General features: G+C 36.7%; 1 protein-coding gene across 1 annotated transcript in view; it reads right to left on the bottom strand.

The window, feature by feature from the left end:
• Positions 1 to 23,695, bottom strand: part of NBEAL1 (neurobeachin like 1) — a 165,804-nt gene that overhangs the window by 63,745 nt on the left and 78,364 nt on the right. Inside the window, 18 exon segments of the mRNA XM_036857714.1 lie at positions 6,855 to 7,004; positions 7,099 to 7,404; positions 11,982 to 12,110; positions 12,408 to 12,561; positions 13,395 to 13,570; positions 13,908 to 13,959; positions 13,961 to 14,108; positions 14,111 to 14,165; positions 14,167 to 14,265; positions 14,267 to 14,482; positions 16,924 to 16,999; positions 17,001 to 17,010; positions 20,179 to 20,342; positions 21,790 to 21,840; positions 21,842 to 21,869; positions 21,872 to 21,940; positions 23,420 to 23,515; positions 23,518 to 23,597. Of these exon segments, the coding sequence (XP_036713609.1) occupies positions 6,855 to 7,004; positions 7,099 to 7,404; positions 11,982 to 12,110; positions 12,408 to 12,561; positions 13,395 to 13,570; positions 13,908 to 13,959; positions 13,961 to 14,108; positions 14,111 to 14,165; positions 14,167 to 14,265; positions 14,267 to 14,482; positions 16,924 to 16,999; positions 17,001 to 17,010; positions 20,179 to 20,342; positions 21,790 to 21,840; positions 21,842 to 21,869; positions 21,872 to 21,940; positions 23,420 to 23,515; positions 23,518 to 23,597 (2,059 nt within the window).

The raw sequence follows: 23,695 nt of genomic DNA, 5'->3' as shown, positions 1-23,695 counted from the left end.
AGGACCTGCACCAGTGGGAGGGAGCTGTGAAGGAGAAAAGGTTTCCACACACTAGGAAGGCCCTTCGCGGGCGGAGACTGCGGGTGGCGGAGGCAGAGGCTTCAGAGCCACGGAGGAGAGCGCAGCAACAAGGGTGCGGAGGGCAAAGCGGAGAGATTCCCGCACAGAGGATCGGTGCCAACCATCACTCACCAGCCTGAGAGGCTTGTCTGCTCAGCCGCTGGGGCGGGTGGGGTCTGGGACTTGAGGCTCGGGCTTTGGAGGTCGGATCCCAGGGAGAGGACTGGGGTTGGCTGCGTGAACACAGCCTGAAGGGGGCTAGTGCGCCACGGCTAGCCGGGAGGGAGTCCGGGAAAAAGTCTGGAGCTGCTGAAGAGACAAGAGACTTTCTTGCCTCTTTGCTTCCTGGTGCGTGAGGAGAGGGGATTAAGGGCGTCGCTTAAAGGAGCCCCAGAGACGGGTGCGAGCCGCGGCTATCAACGCGGACCCCACAGACGGGCATGGGACGCTAAGGCTGCAGCTGCAGCCACCAAGAAGCCTGTGAGCAAGCACAGGTCACTATCCACACTGCCCCTCCTGGGAGCCTGTGCAGCCCGCCACTACCAGGGTCCCGTGATCCAGGGACAACTTCCCCAGGAGAACGCACAGCGCGCCTCAGGCTGGTGCAACGTCATGCTGGCCTCTGCCACCGCAGGCTCGCCCCACATCCGTGCCCCTCCCTCCCCACAGCCTGAGTGAGCCAGAGCCCCTGAATCAGCTGCTCCTTTAACCCTGTCCTGTGTGAGCGAAGAACAGATGCCCTCAGGCGACCTACACACAGAGGAGGGTCCAAATCCAAAGCAGAACCCTGGGAGCTGTGCAAACAAAGAAGAGAAAGGGAAATTTCTCCCAGCAGCCTCTGGAGCAGCGGATTAAATCTCCACAATCAACTTGATGTACCCTGCATCTGTGGAATACCTGAATAGACAACGAATCATCCCAAATTGAGGAGGTGGACTTTGGGAGCAACGATATATATATTTTTCCAACTTTTTCTCTTTTTGTGAGTGTGTATGTGTATGCTTCTGTGTGTGATTTTGTCTGTATAGCTTTGCTTTTACCATTTGTCCTAGGGGGTCTGTCTGTCCATTTTCTTGTTTTTTGTTTTTTTTTTTACTTAAAACACTTTTTTTTCGTAATAATTTTTATTTTTTATTTTAATAACTTTATTTTATTTTACTTTATTTTATTTTATTTTATCTTCTTCTTTCTCTCTTTCTTTTTTTCTCCCTTTTATTCTGAGCCGTGTGGAGGACAGGCTCTTGGTGCTCCAGCCAGGCGTCAGGGCTGTGCCACTGAGGTGGGAGAGCCAAGTTCAGGACACTAGTCCACAAGAGACCTCCCAGCTCGACGTAATATCAAATGGCGAAAATCTCCCAGAGATCTCCATCTCAATGCCAAGACCCAGCTCCACTCAACAACCAGCAAGCTACAGTGCTGGACACCCTATGCCAAACAACTAGCAAGACAGGAACACAACCCCATCCATTAGCACAGAGGCTGCCTAAAATCGTAATAAGGCCACAGCCACCCCAAAACACACCACCAGACGAAGACCTGCCCACCAGAAAAACAAGATCCAGCCTCATCCACCAGAACACAGGCACTAGTCCCCTCCACCAGGAAGCCTACACAACGCACTGAATCAACCTCAGCCACTGGAGACAGACACCAAAAACAACGGAAACTACGAACCTGCAGCCAGCGAAAAGGAGACCCCAAACACAGTAAGTTAAGCAAAATGAGAAGACAGAGAAACACACAGCAGATGAAGAAGCAAGGCAAAAACCCACCAGACCTAACAAATGAAGAGGAAGTAAGCAGTCTACCGGAAAAAGAATTCAGAATAATGATAGTAAAGATGATCCAAGAATGATACTCTGGTTTCTCTTCAAAAAAGAAAAAAGAATGAAAAGAATTGAGGACAGTCTCAGAGACCTCTGGGACAACATTAAACACACCAACATTCGAATTATAGGGGTCCCAGAAGAAGAAGAGAAAAAGAAAGGGACTGAGAAAATATTTGAAGAGACTATAGTTGAAAAATTCCCTAATATGGGAAAGGAAATAGTTAATCAAGTCCAGGAAGCACAGAGAGTCCCATACAGGATAAGTCCAAGGAGAAACACACCCAGACACATATTAACCAAGCTATCAAAAATTAAATACAATGAATGAATATTAAAAGCAGCAAGGGAAAAACAACAAATAACACATAAGGGAATACCCATAAGGTTAACAGCTGATCTTTCAGCAGGAACTGTGCAAGCCAGAAGGGAGTGGGAGGACATATTTAAAGTGATGAAAGAGAAAAACCTACAACCAAGATTACTCTATCCAGCAAGGATCTCATTCAGATTTGACGGAGAAATTAAAACCTTTACAGACAAGCAAAAGCTAAGAGAATTCAGCACCACCAAACCAGCTTTACAACAAATGCTAAAGGAACTTCTCTAGGCAGGAAACACAAGAGAAGGAAAACACCTACAATAACAAACCCAAAACAATTAAGAAAATGGTCATAGGAACATACATATAGATAATTACTTTAAATGTAAATGGATTAAATGCTCCAACCAAAAGACATAGACTGGCTGAATGGATACAAAAACAAGACCCGTATATATGCTGTCTACAAGAGACCCACTTCAGAACTAGGGACACATACAGACTGAAAGTGAGGGGATGGAAAAAGATATTCCATGCAAATGGAAATCAAAAGAAAGCAGGAGTAGCAATTCTCGTATCAGACAAAATAGACTTTAAAACAAAGACTACTACAAGAGACAAAGAAGGACACTACATAATGATCAAGGGATCAATCCAAGAAGAAGATATAACAATTGTAAATATTTACGCACCCAACATAGGAGCACCTCAATACATAAGGCAAATACTAACAGCCATAAAAGGGGAAATCGACAGTAACGCAATCATAGTAGGGGACTTCAACACCCCACTTTCACCAAGGGACAGATCATCCAAAATGAAAATAAATAAGGAAACATAAGCTTTAAATGACACATTAAACAAGATGGACTTAATTGATATTTATAGGACATTCCATCCAAAAACAACAGAATACACATTCTTCTCAAGTGCTCATGGAACATTCTCCAGGATAGATCATGTCTTGGGTCACAAATCAAGCCATGGTAAATTTAAGAAAATTGAAATCGTATCAAGTATCTTTTCCGACCACAATGCTATGAGACTAGATATCAATTACAGGAAAAAAAATCTGTAAGAAATACAAACACATGGAGGCTAAACAACACACTACTTAATAACCAAGAGATCACTGAAGAAATCAAAGAGGAAATCAAAAAATACCTAGAAACAAATGACAGTGAAAACACAACGACCCAAAACCTATGGGATGCAGCAAAAGCAGTTCTAAGAGGGAAGTTTATAGCTATACAAGCCTACCTTATGAAACAAGAAACATCTCAAATAAACAACCTAACCTGCCACCTAAAGCAATTAGAGAAAGAAGAACAAAAAAGCCCCAAAGTTAGCAGAAGGCAACAAATCATAAAGATCAGATCAGAAATAAATGAAAAAGAAATGAAGGAAACGATAGCAAAAATCAATGAAACTAAAAGCTGGTTCTTTGAGAAGATAAACAAAATTGATAAACCATCAGCCAGACTCATCAAGAAAAAAAGGGAGAAGACTCAACTCAATAGAATTAGAAATGAAAAAGGAGAAGTAACAACTGACACTGCAGAAATACAAAGGATCATGAGAGATTACCACAAGCAACTATATGCCAATAAAATGGACAACCTGGAAGAAATAGACAAATTCTTAGAAAAGCACAACCTTATGAGACTGAACCAGGAAGAAATAGAAGATATGAACAGACCAATCACAAGCACTGAAATTGAAACTGTGATTAAAAATCTTCCAACAAACAAAAGCCCAGGACCAGATGGCTTCACAGGCGAATTTTATCAAACATTTAGAGAAGAGCTAACACCTATCCTTCTCAAACTCTTCCAAAACATAGCAGAGGGAGGAACACTCCCAAACTCATTCTACGAGGCCACCATCACTCTGATACCAAAACCAGACAAAGATGTCACAAAAAAAGAAAACTACAGGCCAAAATCACTGATGAACATACATGCAAAAATCCTCAACAAAATACTAGCAAACAGAATCAAACAGCAGGAATGCAAGGATTCTTCAATATATGCAAATCAATCAACGTGATACACCATATTAACAAATTGAAGAAGAAAAACCATATGATCATCTCAACAGATGCAGAGAAAGCTTTCGACAAAATTCAACACCCATTTATGATAAAAACCCTCCAGAAAGTAGGCATAGATGGAACTTTCCTCAACATAATAAAGGCCATATATGAGAAACCCACAGCCAACATCATCCTCAATGGTGAAAAACTGAAACCATTTCCACTAAGATCAGGAACAAGACAAGGTTGCCCACTCTCACCACTATTATTCAACACAGTTTTGGAAGTTTTAGCCACAGCAATCAGAGAAGAAAAAGAAATAAAAGGAATCCAAATTGGAAAAGAAGAAGTAAAGCTGTCACTGTTTGCAGATGACATGATACTATACATAGAGAATCCTAAAGATGCCACCAGAAAACTACTAGAGCTAATCAATGAATTTGGTAGAGTAGCAGGATACAAAACTAATGCACAGAAATCTATTGCATTCCTATACACTAATGATGAAAAATCTGAAAGAGAAATTAAGAAAACAGTCCCATTTACCATTGCAAACAAAAAGAATAAAATATCTAGGAATAAACCTACCTAAGGAGACAGAAGACCTGTATGCAGAAAATTATAAGACACTGATAAAAGAAATTAAAGATGATATAAATAGATGGAGAGATATACCATGTTCTTGGACTGGAAGAATCAACATTGTGAAAATGACTTTACTACCCAAAGCAATCTACAGATTCAATGCAATCCCTATCAAATTACCAATGGCATTTTTCACAGAACTAGAACAAAAAATTTCACAATTTGTATGGAAACACAAAAGACCCCGAATAGCCAAAGTAATCTTGAGAAAGAAAAACGGAGCTGGAGGAATCAGGCTCCCTGACTTCAGACTATACTACAAAGCTACAGTAATCAAGACAGTATGGTACTGGCACAAAAACAGAAATATAGATCAATGGAACAGGATAGAAAGCCCAGAGATAAACCCACGCACATATGGTCACCTTATCTTTGATAAAGGAGGCAAGCATATACAGTGGAGAAAATACAGCCTCTTCAATAAGTGGTGCTGGGAAAACTGGACAGGTTCATGTAAAAGTATGAAATTAGAACACTCCCTAACACCATACACAAATATAAACTCAAAATGGATTAAAGACCTAAATGTAAGGCCAGACACCATCAAACTCTTAGAGGAAAATATAGGCAGAACACTCTATGACATAAATCACAGCAAGATCCTCTTTGACCCACCTCCTAGAGAAATGGAAATAAAAACAAAAATAAACAAATGGGACCTAATGAAACTTCAAAGCTTTTGCACAGCAAAGGAAACCATAAACAAGATGAAAAGACAACCTTCAGAATGGGAGAAAATATTTTCAAATGAAGCAACTGACAAAGGATTAATCTCCAAAACATACAAGCAACTCATGCAGCTCAATATCAAAAAAACAAACAACCCAATCCAAAAATGGGCAGAAGACCTAAATAGACAGTTCTCCAAAGAAGATATACAGATTGTCAACAAACACATGAAAGAATGCTCAACATCACTAATCATTAGCGAAATGGAAATCAAAACTACAATGAGATATCATCTCACACCGGTCAGAATGGCCATCATCAAAAAATCTACAAACAATAAATGCTGGAGAGGGTGTGGAGAAAAGGGAACCCTCTTGCACTGTTGGTGGGAATGTAAATTGATACAGCCACTATGGAGAACAGTATGGAGGTTCCTTAAAAAACTAAAAATAGAACTACCATACAACCCAGCAATCCCACTACTGGGCATATACCCTGAGAAAACCATCATTCAAAAAGAGTCATGTACCAAAATGTTCATTGCAGCTCTATTTACAATCGCCAGGACATGGAAGCAACCTAAGTGTCCATCAACAGATGAATGGATAAAGAAGATGTGGCACATATATACAATGGAATATTACTCAGCCATAAAAAGGAATGAAACTGAGTTATTTGTAGTGAGGTGGATGGACCTAGAGACTGTCATCCAGAGTTAAGTAAGTCAGAAAGAGAAAAACAAATACCGTATGCTAACACATATATATATGGAATCTGAAAAAAAAATAAATAAAAGAAAATGGTCGGAAGAACCTAGGGGCAAGACGGGAATAAAGATGCAGACCTACTACAGAATGGACTTGAGGATACGGGGAGGGGGAAGGGTAAGCTCGGAAAAAGTGAGAGAGTGGCATGGACATATATACACTACCAAACGTAAAACAGATAGCTAGTGGGAAGCAGCCGCATAGCACAGGGAGATCAGCTCGGTGCTTTGTGACCACCTAGAGGGGTGGGATGGGGAGGGTAGGAGGGAGGGAGACGCAAGAGGGAAGAGATATGGGGACATATGTATATGTATAACTGATTCACTTTGTTATAAAGCAGAAACTGACACACCATTGTAAAGCCATTATACTCTTAATAAAGATGTTAAAAAATAAAATAAATAAAATTTAAAAAGTAAAAGAAATACTGTTCGTTTTCAAAGTTCAGTCTTGTTATTACTCTCATTTGAACATTAAATGCTTGAAATCAACATAAGAAAGTGGTATTAAAAACATTTAATAATTTTTACCTGAAACTTGAGCTTGCTCTCTCCCCCTTCCCGGTCTCGTTTATGCATATTCACCATTAAGGCTTCATAACAATCCTTCCAGTATAGTGCCATGCTCTCATGACCATCATAGAATGCATGGGTTTCATACTGCTTCATATAAGGTACAATCTTATAAAAAATATACATACGCAAAATTTAATGCATGTTTCTATAAAAATGATAATTTAGTATAGAAACCTCACTCAACAAAGATAAAACTTACATATTTTTCAATGTAAACTTGCCATTCATTTGAACTGCAATATTCTTGAAAATCTTCAAAAAATGAAGAGCTTCCATTGGTAAAAGGTAAAGAAGGCAGATGCAAGTTCATGAAGAGAAGCTCATAAATTTTGGAAACCAGGGTACGGACAAGCGGAATCAGAAATGAGTATATTTCAGTCTGTTCCTTGATTGACTGACTCAGAACATGTTCCAGCTTCCCTAAAATGTAACATGCTTCATCCTGATTTTCAATCACCTTGGTCTGAAGAAGGGTGTTTAGCTTAGCTGATGCCATTGCACAAACCTGGAGCAAAATAGTAAAATAAAGCAGATATTTAGTGATAACAAAGTTCTTTGGCTCCTCTTGAAGTTGCTTTTTAAAATAAATTATAAAAGTAACCCATGCTTAATTTGGAATATACAGAAAAGTTAAGAGGTTGATAATTAATCACCCCAACATCCACTCTACTCCTTCAGAGAGCTTGCAAGAATTCGGGGATGATTCCATCTCTAGTTCTAAAAGATAGAAACCAAACAGAATATCCAACCCCTTGCCACACTGACTGGTTCAGGTTACTCATCTTTCAGTCAACTCATGTCACTGTCTTTGTCACATGGATTCATTCAGGGATAGCTTTATCATGCAAAGACACAACTTTTACACAATAACTGTAAAGAACTGTGAAAGGGCTTGGATTTTATCAATACCTCATCTCCAAGCTGACAAGTTAGCCTACCACTGTTTCATAGATGCTGGCAGAAGAATGAGACTCCTGGATCAGAGACAAAGATCTACAGCATTAGTAATAGCCAGAATATCAGCATTTGCCCTGTTCCCCCAAATGTAATTCCATGGTGAGAAATGAACAGAACTGGATGATGCCTGCACACCCAGTGGTTGCATTATAGGAGAGGAACCCCAAGCAAAGGGAACACAAGTCCTTTAAATTCGGTAGTAAGTGCACCTGAACGTTGCCTTGGAAGGAGACATTATCTTTATTATACTGGACAGTAAACAAACCTGCTTTTGCTCTGGAGGGAGACATCATCTCTATCTTCCCAAGCTGTTCACTATACATGCATCCTCAAAAAGACAGTTCATCACAAAGGCATCCAGTGTCTGTATTCACAAGAGATCCATGAAGAACTGTCTACCAACAATGACTCTAGGAAGAAGCACTCTCTTTCTCTGGATATGAACAAGGAAGCATGTAGCCTTAACTGCTGCTGGCAGTGATTTTGTGACAATAAGGGCAGCCAGCTTAAGACAAGCTGACATGATGGAGAGCAATGCTGTGAGAACAGCAAACAAATGGAACTAGAGCCTTGACTGAATCATGCCTTAAACTCATCTTAGCTATGGAATTTTCAACTATACGAATCTTCTTAACTAAGTCAGCTTGCATTGATATTTCTGTTATTTGGAATCAAAAGCATTCTTATAGATAAAGGACAGTGAACAGGCAACTGAGTAAAGTTCCCAAGGAAAATATATATCTAGGGCACAAACCTAGGCAAAGGAATATGCTATATTACTCTTAAGCTCTGGCCTTAAACTCCATCCTAGAAAGGTAAATTGGTCACAAAAGGGCCTCCTTTCATCTAGACTAGAGAAAGACGGAAGTCTTAAAACCAAAACAGGACAAATGATATAAAGTGTCTCCTTCTCCCTTAACCCTATAACCCAATTTTGGATCATATTACTTTCAAAATAAAGAAAAGCAAGAGAAAGAAAGGAAGTATTAAAAACTGACATCACTTCAAGAATATATGTGTGCCTATATACGGAATCTAAAAAAAAAATGGTTATGAAGAACCTAGGGGCAGGACAGAAATAAAGATGCAGACATAGAGAATGGACTTGAGGACAAGGGGAGGGGGAAGGGTAAGCTGGGACGAAATGAGAGAGTGGCATGCACTTATATGTATTACTAAATGTAAAATAGATAGCTAGTGGGAAGCAGCCGCATAGCACAGGGAGATCAGCTCGGTGCTTTGGGACAACCTAGAGGGGTGGGATAGGGAGGGTGGGAGGGAGACGCAAGAGGGAGGAGATATGGGGATATATGTAAATGTATAGCTGATTCATTATGTTATAAAACAGAAACTAACACACCACTGTAAAGCAATTATACTCCAATAAAGATGTTAAAAAAAAAAAAAAGAATATATGTGTGCCAAAAGCTGATCTGAGCTGTATGCACATGTCTTTGCAGGCCAAGGCAACAATAAGGGATCTCAGGCAGTCTTTCCATGCAAGACTTAAAGAAGCAAACAGCACTGGAGGAAACAACCTCTAAGATGGCTCAAAACTTTAACTTTTCTACTTTTAACTTAAGCCTCTACTAGTGAAGCTTCTCTACCCTTCTCAGGTTTTCCCCAAATCCCTTCACTTTAGTCTCTGAATCTGACTAAAGCAGCTTAAACCCAATAGAGGCCAACAAATGTGAGACAAAAGGTCATAAAATCTCATTATCCAGGAAATACCAATGTTAATATTCTGGGCTCTTTTGCTATATGTTTTTAAAAATACTATTCACATGAAAGGTTGAATATTCAGTGCTTTGCTTTTAACTTAGTATCACAGTATTAAATAACTATAAGTTTATACGTTTATTTAAAAGTATAAAGACACTTCCAGTGAATACAATGATCTACTTACCACTGACTTAACTTTGGATACACACACACAACCCCCCCACACATAGATATGATCGCCCTGCCCTCACATTATAAAGAGTACTACATTACGGTCACCTGAGAAATGACAAAAAATACCAGGGCCCTAGTTCCCCTGTTTAATTACTGAGTGATGCCCCACACAAAAGCATTTTTAAAAAGCTCCTCTAGGTGATTTCATGTGTAGCTAGTGAAGAGAATCACTGGCTGAGCTAAGACAACTGAAGGAGCAGAAACCCAGACAATGCTGTGACCATATACTGCATCTAAATAAATCAACAACTACTCAGTCCTGCTTTAAAGACAAGCTGGGAAATCCTGGCATTTACGTGAAATCTCCTATTACTTAAATGCTGGCAATTAAATAATAATGTACGGGCCAAACAAAACAAATTTGCTAGCCAGATTCTTTTTGCAGGCAACTCTATTTAAACCCCTATAAGGGAAGGGGTTCCTTCCCCAGCCTTTAACATGCACAGCCTCAGGGAAATATGCTTTTATTCCTGAGAGAGTGAAATTAAACAAGTAGCTAGTGAGAAGTGTTATAGGTCACTAACTACTGGTTGATAGGATCAGTCTTATCTGTAGGTGCTGCACACTTCATTTATTTAATAAGTACTTATAGAGTCCTACTATGGTACAGGCACTGGATATTTAATCGTGAGCAAATTAAAACAGACATTTTATTTCTCCTTGGAAATCTCACCAAGGAGAAAAACACTGAGGGTGATCATGAGTGGAAAAAAACAGAGTTCTAATATCTAAAAAAAGAACTACCTGGTATGCTGGCTGCAAGGGCTTTAACAGCCACCAGACTCATATTAATAAAAAAGCCAAAAAAGTTATCTTTGTTCTATTTCTAGATGGAGAAAAAAAGAAAACTACAATGAACATCTATGTGTACAAATATTGTTTGGTATTTTAGATTATTACCTCAGGATATAGTTTTAGAGTAGAATTACTAGACAAAGCGTATAATAACTTTTTTTAAAGTTCTTAGTTCATATAATTTTCAAACTGTATTTAAAAGCTGTACAATTCAAATTTTCATCATCCATATATCAGAATGTTTATTTTTTGTTTAGCTTTTCTGCTTTTTCCATGTTTTTTACAATGACCATGTGTTACCTTTATGATTAGGAAAAAAACCACTATCTTTAAAAAGTTAGTAACGTGGGGAAATGAGTTTAATATAATTGTTAAGAAAAATAAAAAAGAACACAGAATTATCAAAATATATGATGGTTTTAATCATCTGAAAAAATATATACAGAGGAAAAAACATTAAAATATTGACAGTTGTTTTCTCTTAGGCTATGGGATGAAGGATGTTTTATCTATTTTTCCTCTTTATGTTTTTTGTGTACTTTCCACAATGAGTATGTTTTCTTTAATGACTGGAAAAGAGTATCTATTGAAAAATATGGTCTTTTTAAAATAGGGCAACCTTATGGTATTTTAACCTCCTCATGTTCTTATCAATATTATAGCAAGTTTATATTAGAAACAATTATCAAAAGAAAATAAAAAGGGCCAGGTAAATAACCATGCGATACATGTCATGACTAATCCAATGCAGGTAATCACAAGCATCCAATGTAAATAGAAAGATGACAGACTAAAATCTGCATGGAGCTTTCCCAACCTTTAAAATTTTTGAAAATAATAAATATTCTGTGGGTCCATCTTTTATTTATCTTTATAATAGAAACCTAACACAATGCTAACACTTGGTAGGTATTCAGTAAGTGTTTAATAAATGAAGAAAAATGAGATAAATGTAAAAGTGAATTAGTGGATTATTAAGTACAGAAAAAGATTTTGACAGAACAATTTAAAAAATAATTTTCCTAAAAATGCAAGCCCTAAACTTCACATGTATAAAAGTCTATGCAGGCTGTATAGCTCCTAGCTATACTAAATGTAGATGATGTGAGTAATGCCCTCTAATATAAGCTATATATAAATCCTCTAAAAGGAAACCTTAAATTATACTGAATCATAAACATCAGGAAAAAAGACTCAATTAGCTGCCTCTCAAGCTTCTTTCTCATCTCACAAAATTGAAACTAGAGTTAAATCATGATATTTTTGAAACTAATTAAAAAATTAAAACGCTGAAAACATAATTGCCATTCAGTTACTGCACAAATTCCTATGTTGCATGTGAGTATATAAAATAACATAAAAGAATTGACAAACCTGCAAATTACCCCTGCCAATGAAGCCTAGAAGCATCTGGAGTTGAATCTGAGAGAGTTTCATCCATACTGGACTTTCAGAATACCAAACTGACAGACCGTCGAAGAGCAGCATCATATCCTCTAAAAGCTAACACAAAGGAAAAATTGAGAAATAAAAACATTCCATTTTTAAATCTACTGATGATGAGTTTTCCCAACATTAATACCAAACATAAATATTTCAAAACTAATTCAATGTTCAGTTGGTAAAAGCCAAAAGAATTATCCTAGTAAGAGTTAACAAAATCTGCGACTATCACATCTTATCCATGTTTATCGCATCTGATTAAATACTAATGCTCTGAAAAGAGGGGATACAAAATTTCTTTCTTTGAATAAAGTCCTTCACTACCAAAAAAATAATTTCAAAGAGATGTTACTGCACCTTCTCAGTCCACATGTTCGAATTAACTAGTCCCTCTGACTGCAGAAAGTCCTGTATGATCAGCATGAGTCGGAAAGCATTTTCAGCAGTTACTGGATTAAATTTTGCTTCTCTGTTTTCTGTGACTGCCCATTCTAACATCTTCTGTAGCAAACTAAGTATAAAACAAAGTCCTCTTAAAACCATTTTAAATTTATAAAAATAACAGGTCACCAAAACAAAAACAAAAACAAACCAGCAACAACAAAACCTCGTTATTTATTAATAGAATGTATCTCCAAAGATACAGTATCACTGGGCCGGTATAAGACACTGTAGATGGTATTTAGTAATAATGAAGCAACTTTTTAATCTTTGGAGTACTTATCTTTAAATATACTAATATTAAAAGGCAAAGTAAAGTTACCTGTTTTGACTTGACCTTAAAAAAAGCTATGAAAATCATTCACATTCCAGCCTCCATGAGATACTTAAAAGTTTCTTTAAAACTGAAATTGGAAATGTAGGGAAGAAAGCCTTATGCCTTACAGAGAGTCTAGCCCTATGGAAAACAAAAAAGTAATTCTGTTCTAGTGTGCTGTTGGTACAGTGTTCTATCATATGCAGGGAACTCAAAGCGTTAGAGGAAGTAATTTTCCCGAAACACTTACTACCTTCCTTTAGCATGGAAGCACTCAAATTTGGACAAGACGGTAGAACACATGCACCAAGTGCTTAGATACTGCAGAAAACAACTTAAACAAGGAATATATAATCACTTAGAATCCAAATTAATGTAAGAATTAAATATCCTCACACTGGAGTTAGTTTTGGATTTCTCTCTAGATCCCACTAGAATGGCAACAGACAGGAGAAGGGCTGAGCACAAAGCTTCTCCTTTTCTCTCTCTACACCCACTGAACACTGAATAAAGGTTCAATAACAAATATTATTTTGGACTCCTGCCCACTCCAAAAGGAGAGGGCATATCACCAACTGAATGCTTACATTAGTTTTATTTCATCTGATGGTCGAAGTAGCTCACTGGATATTCCTGGTTTAGTTAGTGCCGAAAACACTTGTCCCCGTTCAATCCAAGTATCGTCATCAGACTTTTCTAGTCCCTTACACATTACACAGTTCAAAATATTTGTCAGTAATTCAATAAGCTCTTCCTCACATCTCTATATAAAAGAGAAAGTAATATGAAATTATTAGAGGGAGGGGGGTGTTAAAAGCACATAATGAGAACCATCAGGTACATAAATTATAATCATTCAACGTATTTTTAATGTGGCTGCATGAACCTGGAACTTCACTACGAAGGCCCTAGAGATGTAAAGATGAATAAGACACTGGCTTTGCTCTCAAGACACTCACAATTTGGTGACTTCTAGGCTTCTAATACCTTAGACCATGAGACTTGGAACACGAATAATACATGAAATTGTTAACAATCACACATTTCTGAGGTCAGACATAAAAAAAATAAAACCACATTGGACAAATAAGTAATCTTACCTCTTGGTTATCAAGTAAAGAGAAGTCATCACTAAAGCCCACATCATTGTGATGCTGCTTTCTTGTCAGACTGCACAGAAAATGACTTAGTGGACTCTATCGGGGATGGCGTGCTAGGCAAGCTGTCTGGCATTTGACTTCCACTATCACTCAGTTCACATGAATCAATTCCACTGAGATCTAAACTCAAATGTGAAGGGTATTATGCCAGAATTCTCCTCGATTCTCTGATTTGAAAGATAATTCTCCCATCAAGCTATTCTTCTTGAAATAATGGTGTGTTGGAGTCTAGGGAGTGTCTATCCTCCAGACTCCACTGATCTGAAGACACATGAGCTGAGGCAAAAGAGCTGATTTTTTTCCTCATCTGTCTTTTCATCAGAGTTCCTCTTCATATCTTCAGCTGATATATTTTTATCATTGTCTTTCATTACAACAGCCTTACTGTGCTTATGAAGAGTATTTCCATTTTCAAATTTGCCTTTAAAAAAAGCCTAACTAAAGTGTCTGTGCCAACCCACTTGTTGAGATATTTGATGTGCTGCATCTGGCTGGGACTGTAAAATCTGTAAAATCTGTGAAGAGATTAAGAATGCAAAATTCGTCAAAAAGTATACAGTACTTTACATCAAAAACAGTTTCTTTTTTTTTTTTTTAAGATTTTTAATTTTTATTTATTTATTTATGGCGGTGTTGGGTCTTCGTTTCTGTGCGAGGGCTTTCTCTAGTGGGCGCAAATGGGGGCCACTCTTCATCGCGGGTGCGCGGGCCTCTCACTATCGCGGCCTCTGTTGTTGCGGAGCACAGGCTCCAGACGCGCAGGCTCAGTAATTGTGGCTCACGGGCCTAGTTGCCTCCGCGGCATGTGGATCTTCCCAGACCAGGGCTCGAACCCGTGTCCCCTGCATTAGCAGGCAGATTCTCAACCACTGCGCCACCAGGGAAGCCCAAAAACAGTTTCTTTTCAGCTATTTTAATGACAAAGTAATTTAATAAGAAACTTTGGAAGGATATACTTTCAAACGATTATATTCTTAACTAGATTAGAAACTATTTGGAGGGCAGACATTGTGTTTTTAACTAATCTGCATATTACTCATTGTATATCTAGAGTTGGGATGTACTCAAATATTTGCTGAAAGATAAAAAGGAAAAAAAGATAAAATAATCCTCCACATACCAACACACTCAGTTATTAATTTAATTTGGTTGGAGAAAAAATATAGATAGAATTAAGGTATAAATAAAATGTAATAAAGTTATATCCTCTCAAATAAGTACCTTCCATGAGCCTAGTACATTTGTTTAGTAAATACTGAACATCTACTATGTGCCAGGCACCGTCTGGCCACTATGGTTAGGGAGTAAACTAGAACACATAAGAACGTTGACAGAACCTAGTACACCAAGAATGTTTTCCCACCTCATTTTTCCCCAGGCAAAGTAATGGCTGCTTTTGCAAAAACATTTTTTTTTTTTCATTAACTCTACACGGTACAAACAAAACAAAAACTGAACTTTAATTCCAGAAAACTATTTCCAATGAGATGGATGCTGATATTTAGCTGGAATAAGAAACTGAAATTAAAGAGTAGACATTTACATGGCAATGTGTATGACCTCTAGTATCCTAACTGACTTCACATTTTTTGGATAAAAACAAGTTCTCAAACACTATCAGAAATGCTGTTAAGATCTTTAAGCCATTTTAATCACGAAGCCAATAAACTTCTAAGTAGATGAAAAGAACTTTGGCTCCCAGTGTTTACAGAGTATCTCTTTTATCAGAATTTCTAACTCTGAGAAATTTCATAGCAGGAAATAAGTTATGTTGGTGCGGACTTCAAAATTAATGGTTCTTATGTACACTGATGCTGATGTAGAAAGCAGTGAGTCGCAGTGAGTCATGATGACACGTTAAGTTTCTTTCCTCACTTAATGCCGTCAATCAGTGAGCTACCATTACTGCAGCAGTGCACAATAGCAATTTTAAACACATTAACTAAGTTGAACATATGAACCTTTGGTTGGCAAAGAAACTTTTCATGATTTCATGACTTTAAAATTTTCAGACTTATTTTACAGCTACTTTATAAACACATAATGAATAAAAACTGGGCTGTACTGAAAGAGGTTTCTAATTGCACACCGAAAGGAAAAGGATCCATTTACATGACTTGCTTCAAGGAAAACATGGCAAAATCCATTAAAATGTAAAATGTGAATACTCTCTGACAGAAAAATTACATTTCATGAATTATGTCCTACATATATATATATTACCATGGATAGGTAAAGACAGATGTAAAAATATGTTCTTAACAGAAGTTTGTTAATACGGTAAAACAGGAAACAATCTAAATGTCCATCAGCTGGGAACCAGATAATACTTTTATAGAATAGCCATAGATATAAAAAAACTACGTAGCTGTTAAAGAGAAAGATATATCCAGATTTACTGATGGAAAGGTACTGTGACATAATAGGAGTAAAATTAAAAAGAAAAACAAGGAAGCAAATTAAATACTAGACTGGTCAGTGGTTGCCAGTAGAGGAGAGAGAAGGATATAATCAGGAAGAAGCGTACGGGGTAGCAATTCATCGACTTAGAGGTTAAATGAGTGGACTGAAGGTAATCATTGTTGGAATACACTCATAAACAAACTATAGAAAATCCTTTCCACAAAGGTTAAGAGATTCAGAAACTCTAAAATATGGTGTTTGAATTAAAAATGGTCACAACAAAAGGTTCTGAATAAAGAAAAATATTCTCTGGTAATACATTTTGACTCTGGAAAGGGCATTATTTCCAGGAGCTCATGTATGGCTAAGAAGAACAAATGTATATGCTGATTTCTTATGATTATATAAGTTAATTCACCTCAAAAAAGGGAACTATAAAATTATGTCATATAAAAGATAGTAAACTTCTATCTGGTGAAAAATACTCATCTAAAAGTTCTTCACAATACAATGATACTGCAATTTTTAAAGTACATCTTTAAAGTTTACTAACCTTTCTGCAGATGACCACCCTGACATGTATACGTGCTCTGTGAGATATATATACCACAGATAACAGATCTTGAAATTAATAGAGGATCTATGATGGGAAAAAAAAGTTAAAATTAAATACTAAAGAAAACCAGAGAAAGAACTGTGGTAATAGTTATTACATAAAGGCTGACAATCATTTCATTTTTATTTTTTCCTGCTGTCAACAAACAGAGGCCCTTATTTTTTCCCCCAACTTTATTAAGATATAATCGACATAAAACACTGTTTAAGGTGTAAAAACATGAGATCTATGTATATATTACAAAATGATTACCACAATAAGGTCAGTTAACACACCCATTATCTCACATAGTTACTATATTTCTTTTTTGTGGTGAGGACACTTAAGATATGTCCTCTTAGCAACTTTCAAATATACAATACAGTATTGTTAGCTATAGTCACCACGCTATACCTTAGATCCCCAGAACTTACTTATAACTGGAAGTTTGTACCCCTTGTACCTTCACCTGTTTCCCCCACTGCCCCAACTCTGGCAACTACTAACCTACTCTGTCTCAATTTTTTTTTTCACATGTAAGCGAGATCACACAGTACTTTCCTTCTCTGCCTGACTTGTTTCACTTAGCAGAATGCCCTCTAGGCTCTTCCATGTTATTGCAAATGGCAGGATTTCCTTCTTTTTTATGGCTAATATTCCATTATATTTTTATATATATATATATATATATATATATACACACACACACACACATATACCACATCTTTATTATTCATTCATCCACTGATGGACACTTAGGTTGTTTCCATGCCTTGACTATTGTGAATGATGGTACAATAAACATGGGGTTGCAGATCATACCTCTTTGAGATATGATTTCATTTCCTTCAGATATATACCTGGAAGAGGGACTGCTGAATCATATGGTAGTTCTATTTTTAATTTTTTAAGAACCTCTACACTGTTTTCCATAGTGGCTGCACCACTTACATTCCCACCAACAGCACACAGGGTTCCCTTTTCTCCACACCCTCACCACTAGCACTTATTATCTCTTGTCTCTTTGATAACAGCCAAACTAACAGGAAGGAGGTGATATCTCATTGTGGTTTTGATTTTCATTTCCCTGATAATTAAGGATGATGAGCACCTTTTCATGTATCTGTTGACCATTTGCACATCTCTTTGAAAAATGTCTATTCAGGTCCTTTGCTCATATTTTAATTGGATATTTTTTGCTATTGAGTTACAGAATTCACTTATATATTTTGGATTTTAATCCCTTATCAGATTTGACTTGCAAACATTTTCTCCCATTCCATAGGCTGCCCTTTCATTTTGTTGATGGTTTCTTTGGTTATGCAGAAGCTTTTTTTTTTTTTTAAACAAATTTTTTTATTTATTTATTTATTTGTTTATGGCTGTGTTGGGTCTTCGTTGCTGTGTGCGGGCTATCTCTAGTTGTGGTGAGCGGGCTTCTCATTGTGGTGGCTTCTCTTGTTGTGGAGCATGGGCTCTAGGCGTGTGAGCTTCAGTAGTTGTGGCACACAGGCTCAGTAGTTGTGGCTCATGGGCTCTACAGTGCAGGCTCAGTAGTTGTGGCACACGGGCTTAGTTGCTCCACAACATGTGGGATCTTCCAAGACCAGGGTTTGAACCCGTGTCCCCTGCACTGGCAGGCAGATTCTTAACCACTGCGCCACCAAGGTAAGTCCCCAGAAGCTTTTTAGTTTGATTTAGTCCCACTGTTTACTTTAACTTTTGTTGCTTGTGCTTTTGGTGTCACACACAAAAATCATTGCCAAGACCAAGGTCAAAGAGTTTTTCCCCGTATGTTTTCTTCTAGTATTTTTACAGCTCAGTTCTTACATTTAAGTCTTTAATCCATTTGAGTTAATTTTTGTGGGTGGTGTAAGACAGGAGTCCATTCTCATTCTTTTGCAAGTGCATATCCAGTTTTACCAATCACATTTACTGAAGAAACTATCTTTCCCCCATTAAATATTCTTGGATTCCTTGTCAAATACTGGTTGACTGTACACGCATAGTTTATTTCTAGGCTCTTGATTCTGTTCCACTTGTTTATGTGTCCTATGTTTATGCATACTGCAGCATACTGTTTGATTACTATAACTTTGTAGTATAGTTTGAAATCCAAACATGTGATGCCTCCAGCTTTTTTCTTTCTCAAAGAAAGAACTGTATGTAATAGTCATATAAATGCAGAAATAATTGTTTCATTTTAAATAGGAATTGTAGATATGTTCAAATTTTACAAAGACAACTAGGCTTAGAATGTTTAACATCTTCTGACTAAACCCTAAAAAGCTGTTCTTTTATTTTGATTGCCTGAACATACTGTCGATACTGCTTGGATCTTATACTTGTATTTATCTTTTATGTACATGTCTTCTCAATGAGATGATAAACCACTCAAGACAAAGAACCTTATCTATACCTTTCTGAACCCCTAGCATCTGACAAAAATTCGGTAGTTTGTAGGACAGTACTTAAAAAAAGGTTCATAAAAGCAAAATTAGAAACAAAAAGAACATCTGAAATTAGTTTTCATTTTCCTTTTAAGAATTTAAGCTCTGAAAGGAAAAAGAATATCTTGTACATATTTTCTCTAGTGTCCTTTTCTTTTCATAGACTCAATTATTTTTTTTTTAATTTTATTTATTTATTTATTTATTTATTTATGGCTGTTCTGGGTCCTCGTTTCTGTGCGAGGGCTTTCTCTAGTTGTGGCAAGTGGGGGCCACTCTTCATCGCGGTGCACGGGCCTCTCACTATCGCGGCCTCTCTTGTTGCGAAGAACAGGCTCCAGACGCGCAGGCCTCAGTAATTGTGGCTCACGGGCCTAGTTGCTCCGCGGCATGTGGGATCTTCCCAGACCAGGGCTTGAACCCGTGTCCCCTGCACTGGCAGGCAGATTCTCAACCACTGCGCCCCCAGGGAAGCCCAGACTCAATTATTTACTAATCACTCAGTCAATAAACATTTACTGAAGGCCTACCAAGTAAGGTACTATGCTATGCTCCGGGGAGACAAAAACAACAAAGGTACATTTGAAACAGTACCCAAGAAAAGCCCCTGCTGAATCAAGTAATAGGTAATTTAAAAGCAAACCTGAGGAAAGAGGGAAAAAGAAGAATTTCGAAGAAAAAAAAAATTCAGAGCCATCAAATAGAATTACATGACTATGAAGAACATTTCTTAAATGTATCAATATTTTAGCCTTAGTCATACCTGTATTTATAATTTGATTGGTGAGACTTTTAATGAGAGAAGTATTAACAGGTGCTTCATTAAGAAGGAGCCCTAATCCTGAGTAGCCAACTTCTCTAAGTCGAATACGTTGTTTACTTCGTTCATAAACGTTCGTGCATTTCAACATCTGTTCCATAACCTGGTCACACAGTAATATATTCTCAATATAGAGAAATAAGAACAATTGTCACTTAGGTTAATATCGAATAAATATTAGTGTACACTGTTTCTGAAGCATCATTTATTCCTCAAGTATTAAAAAATAGCACTAAATAGGAAGACACTCCATTATCTTGCTATCATTAAAAAATAAATTAAAAATGAACTGGAATGAAAATGCAACTGCCTTGAATAATTAATATGTTTAAAAACCCTAGTTTATATAAATTCTTGGTAGATGAAAGGAATAATTTAAAATTTTCTTTTAATGGGCTACGGTGTAGATGGAAACAAATCCTGTAGCTTGCAAGAGGAACAAAGGTGTGTTCTGAAGAAAACAAAGATACTTCTAGATCAATCTAGTAATCTATTTATGTGACAGTTGTCAAAATAATTTTCACAACGAGGAAATACTTTGTGAAGCAACCCATCCATCTGCTAAAATGGAAGAATGAATAGTGACCCCACACTTCTTGGAGTTAGGTCAATCTTGACAAAGTGAGATACTGAAAGCCTATATGGAAAGGGTAATCTTGGCAAAATAATATCATGAACAACCCCTGCAAGGCCATTTTGAAGAAATAACATTAAATCTCCATATAGGAACCCTGTGTGGGCAGATGCTTTAAAGAGTAGCCTCAGGGGTCACCATAACCAATATTCAAGAGAGACTATGTAGGACCACTTTTAATGCACTTTTGTTCCAAAGTTAGGAATTCCAGACATAGGCAATCCAAACATGACCCCACAAGTAGACTTTATAATGTCATACTAATGATTGTAAGGGGAAACAAATGTCACAGGCAATTTGGCATAACAAACAGGAGAATAAATCATGAAAAAAAATGTATTTGCAGTAGAAATATGACTGCCTTCTATAATTTTAGTTAACCGAAAAGGTGGAGTGGGCTGCTTCAGCAAAGTTCAAAGTTTGGGATATTTGGATAGCTTAATAAAATATGTCCTACATCCTTTAACAAGTTATTAATTTCTCTGCCTCAGTTTCTTCATCTGTAAAATGAGGGGAATAATAATATCCACTTCATAAAGTTGCTGCAAGGACTACGTAAACTAATATATAGAAAGGGTTTAGTGCCTGATAAAACAGTGGATGCTAAATAAGCTTAGTATGATCTGCCACATAGACCCACTGTAAGTCAAAAGGGGGATAAGAGGTTCTACGTTGGTATGGCAGAGTAGATTTTCCACTGAAATTACTGATAAGATTACAATATAATTAGTTTTAAAATACATAAAACAACAAAAGCATGATAAATATACATCAAAACAAACTGAACAATTTAAAAATTAGATGGCAGTAGACATGAAAAGAAGAATTTACATTCATAGAACTGGATACGTTCCATGTAAATGCATACACCCACAAATGTCCCCAAATATAAAGACTCTTAAGACATGTTTGTACCTTAAAAAATGATTTCTCTTAGTCTGTCAGAGTATTTCTGATTAAGAGCAAGGCATAAGTATGTCAGCATTTCCTGGTTCAAACGCAGTAAGAAAAGTTGACCTCTAGTTGGGCTGGTACGTAGGAGACCGAAGAGTATGTCCAAAATTCCAAAAGCTTTTAAAATTAAGCAACACAAACAACCACACTCATATAGGAAGCACAAATAAAGTCAAAACCACAAATAGTTATTTAAGTCCTCTATACCCTCATGTTCTAGCTTAACTGGATTATTTGATGTCTTCTGAACCCTCCTTGCCTTTTCTCCATTAGGCTTTTGGCTTATTCCATTTCCTTTTGTATATCCTCTCACTACTCACACTCACCTGCTGAACCATTCCTATCCTGCTTGGTCCATATGAAAAGCCATCTCTTCCATAAAGCCGTTCCTAGTCTCCTCAACTTGTAACACTCTCCAGTGAAAACCTCATGGGACTTCATATTTCTCTTATAGAAATTATCATACTCTTTTTTGTTTCATAATTATTTATAAACACTTCTTGTCTATCCCTGCCTCCATTAGGCTAAAAATAGAATGATAATTCTTTATCATTAAATACCTACAATATCTAGTATTACTCTATGTATATGTAATAATAAAAGTATTCAGTAAATAATTGTTTGACTAAATTGACCAAGAAAATATCATTGGCAATGAATCATAGCAGGGTGACAATACAGCTATCATGAAATAGATGATTATCATTATTCTAAATATGAGAAGCTTTGAAGTAGTTCAACACTTATAAGGAAATAGCCTAAGTTAACTCTTCTATATAATACCAATTATGAAGTCATATAACCACTGAGTCCACAATGCATATATCACGATAGAGGCAAAATATCTGAGTCAACATAAATTAAGATGCTCAGATTTGGTGTTGAGAGTGGTATACCGAAAGAGCACAGAAAGAGCAGTAAATACATCTGGGTTATTTTTCCAGGTATATCAGCTGTGTTACTTTTTAAGTCACCTAATCTCTCTGAACATATATTTCCAAATGTGCACATGGGAAGAGTAATTCCTGGTCTGTATATTTTGTATCAGTGGTCAAATTGTACCATGCATCAGACTCACCTGGAGGGCTTGATTTGGCCATATATTTGCATTTCTAAAAAATTCCCAGGTAAGTGGACCCATACATTGAGAACCACTGTCTTAAAGGGTAGTTCTGAGGTAAAAATGAATAGTGTACGTAGAAGTATTTAAAAATAGGAATACAGTTATAATTTACTCTTTATGCAAAATTTTTATGAACCTATGATATATTAAAATTCATGTTAGAAATGTGCCTAGTAACTTTGATAATAGTTAAATATACATCATGTGGCCTATGAAAACAGATTTCAGAATTGCCAGAACAAGTTTTTCCACATACTGTTTTCTAGCTAATATTTTACTATTAGCTAGAAAAGAAATATTTTATTACACTGCCATTTATTTTATTAAACTTTCAGTTAGGAGATAAAATTTACTTCTTTAACTGCTTAGTAATATTATATGTGACACTATAAACATTTTACTCTTAAAATGTTATATTACATGTAAGTTTAGAAGAAGATGATATAGCAACTTAATTATTAAAAAGTAATAACAGATTTATCCAGAGCATAATACCTGTTCTTCTTCATTGATAGCAGATACATAACCAATAATACTTTGTATCTCTTCATGAGTTCCGCCTTTGCACAGAAATATTTAATTAGTCCATACAAAGAAGTCCTTATTGTTCGAATATCATCTAGAGACAGCTCACTATATTTACAATCACTCCTGAAAGAGAAAGTAAATGGGCAAGAATTGAAATTTTTAATTTTTATATTTTTGTACTTTTATATATAAAAGATTTCATAGTTTAAAAGAAGATGTTT

The sequence above is a fragment of the Balaenoptera musculus genome, chromosome 7, assembly GCF_009873245.2.
Source record: "Balaenoptera musculus isolate JJ_BM4_2016_0621 chromosome 7, mBalMus1.pri.v3, whole genome shotgun sequence".
NCBI classification, from domain to species: Eukaryota; Metazoa; Chordata; class Mammalia; order Artiodactyla; family Balaenopteridae; genus Balaenoptera; species Balaenoptera musculus.
Note: the sequence above shows the minus strand (reverse complement) of the source record. Positions and strands in the feature narration are given on the sequence as shown.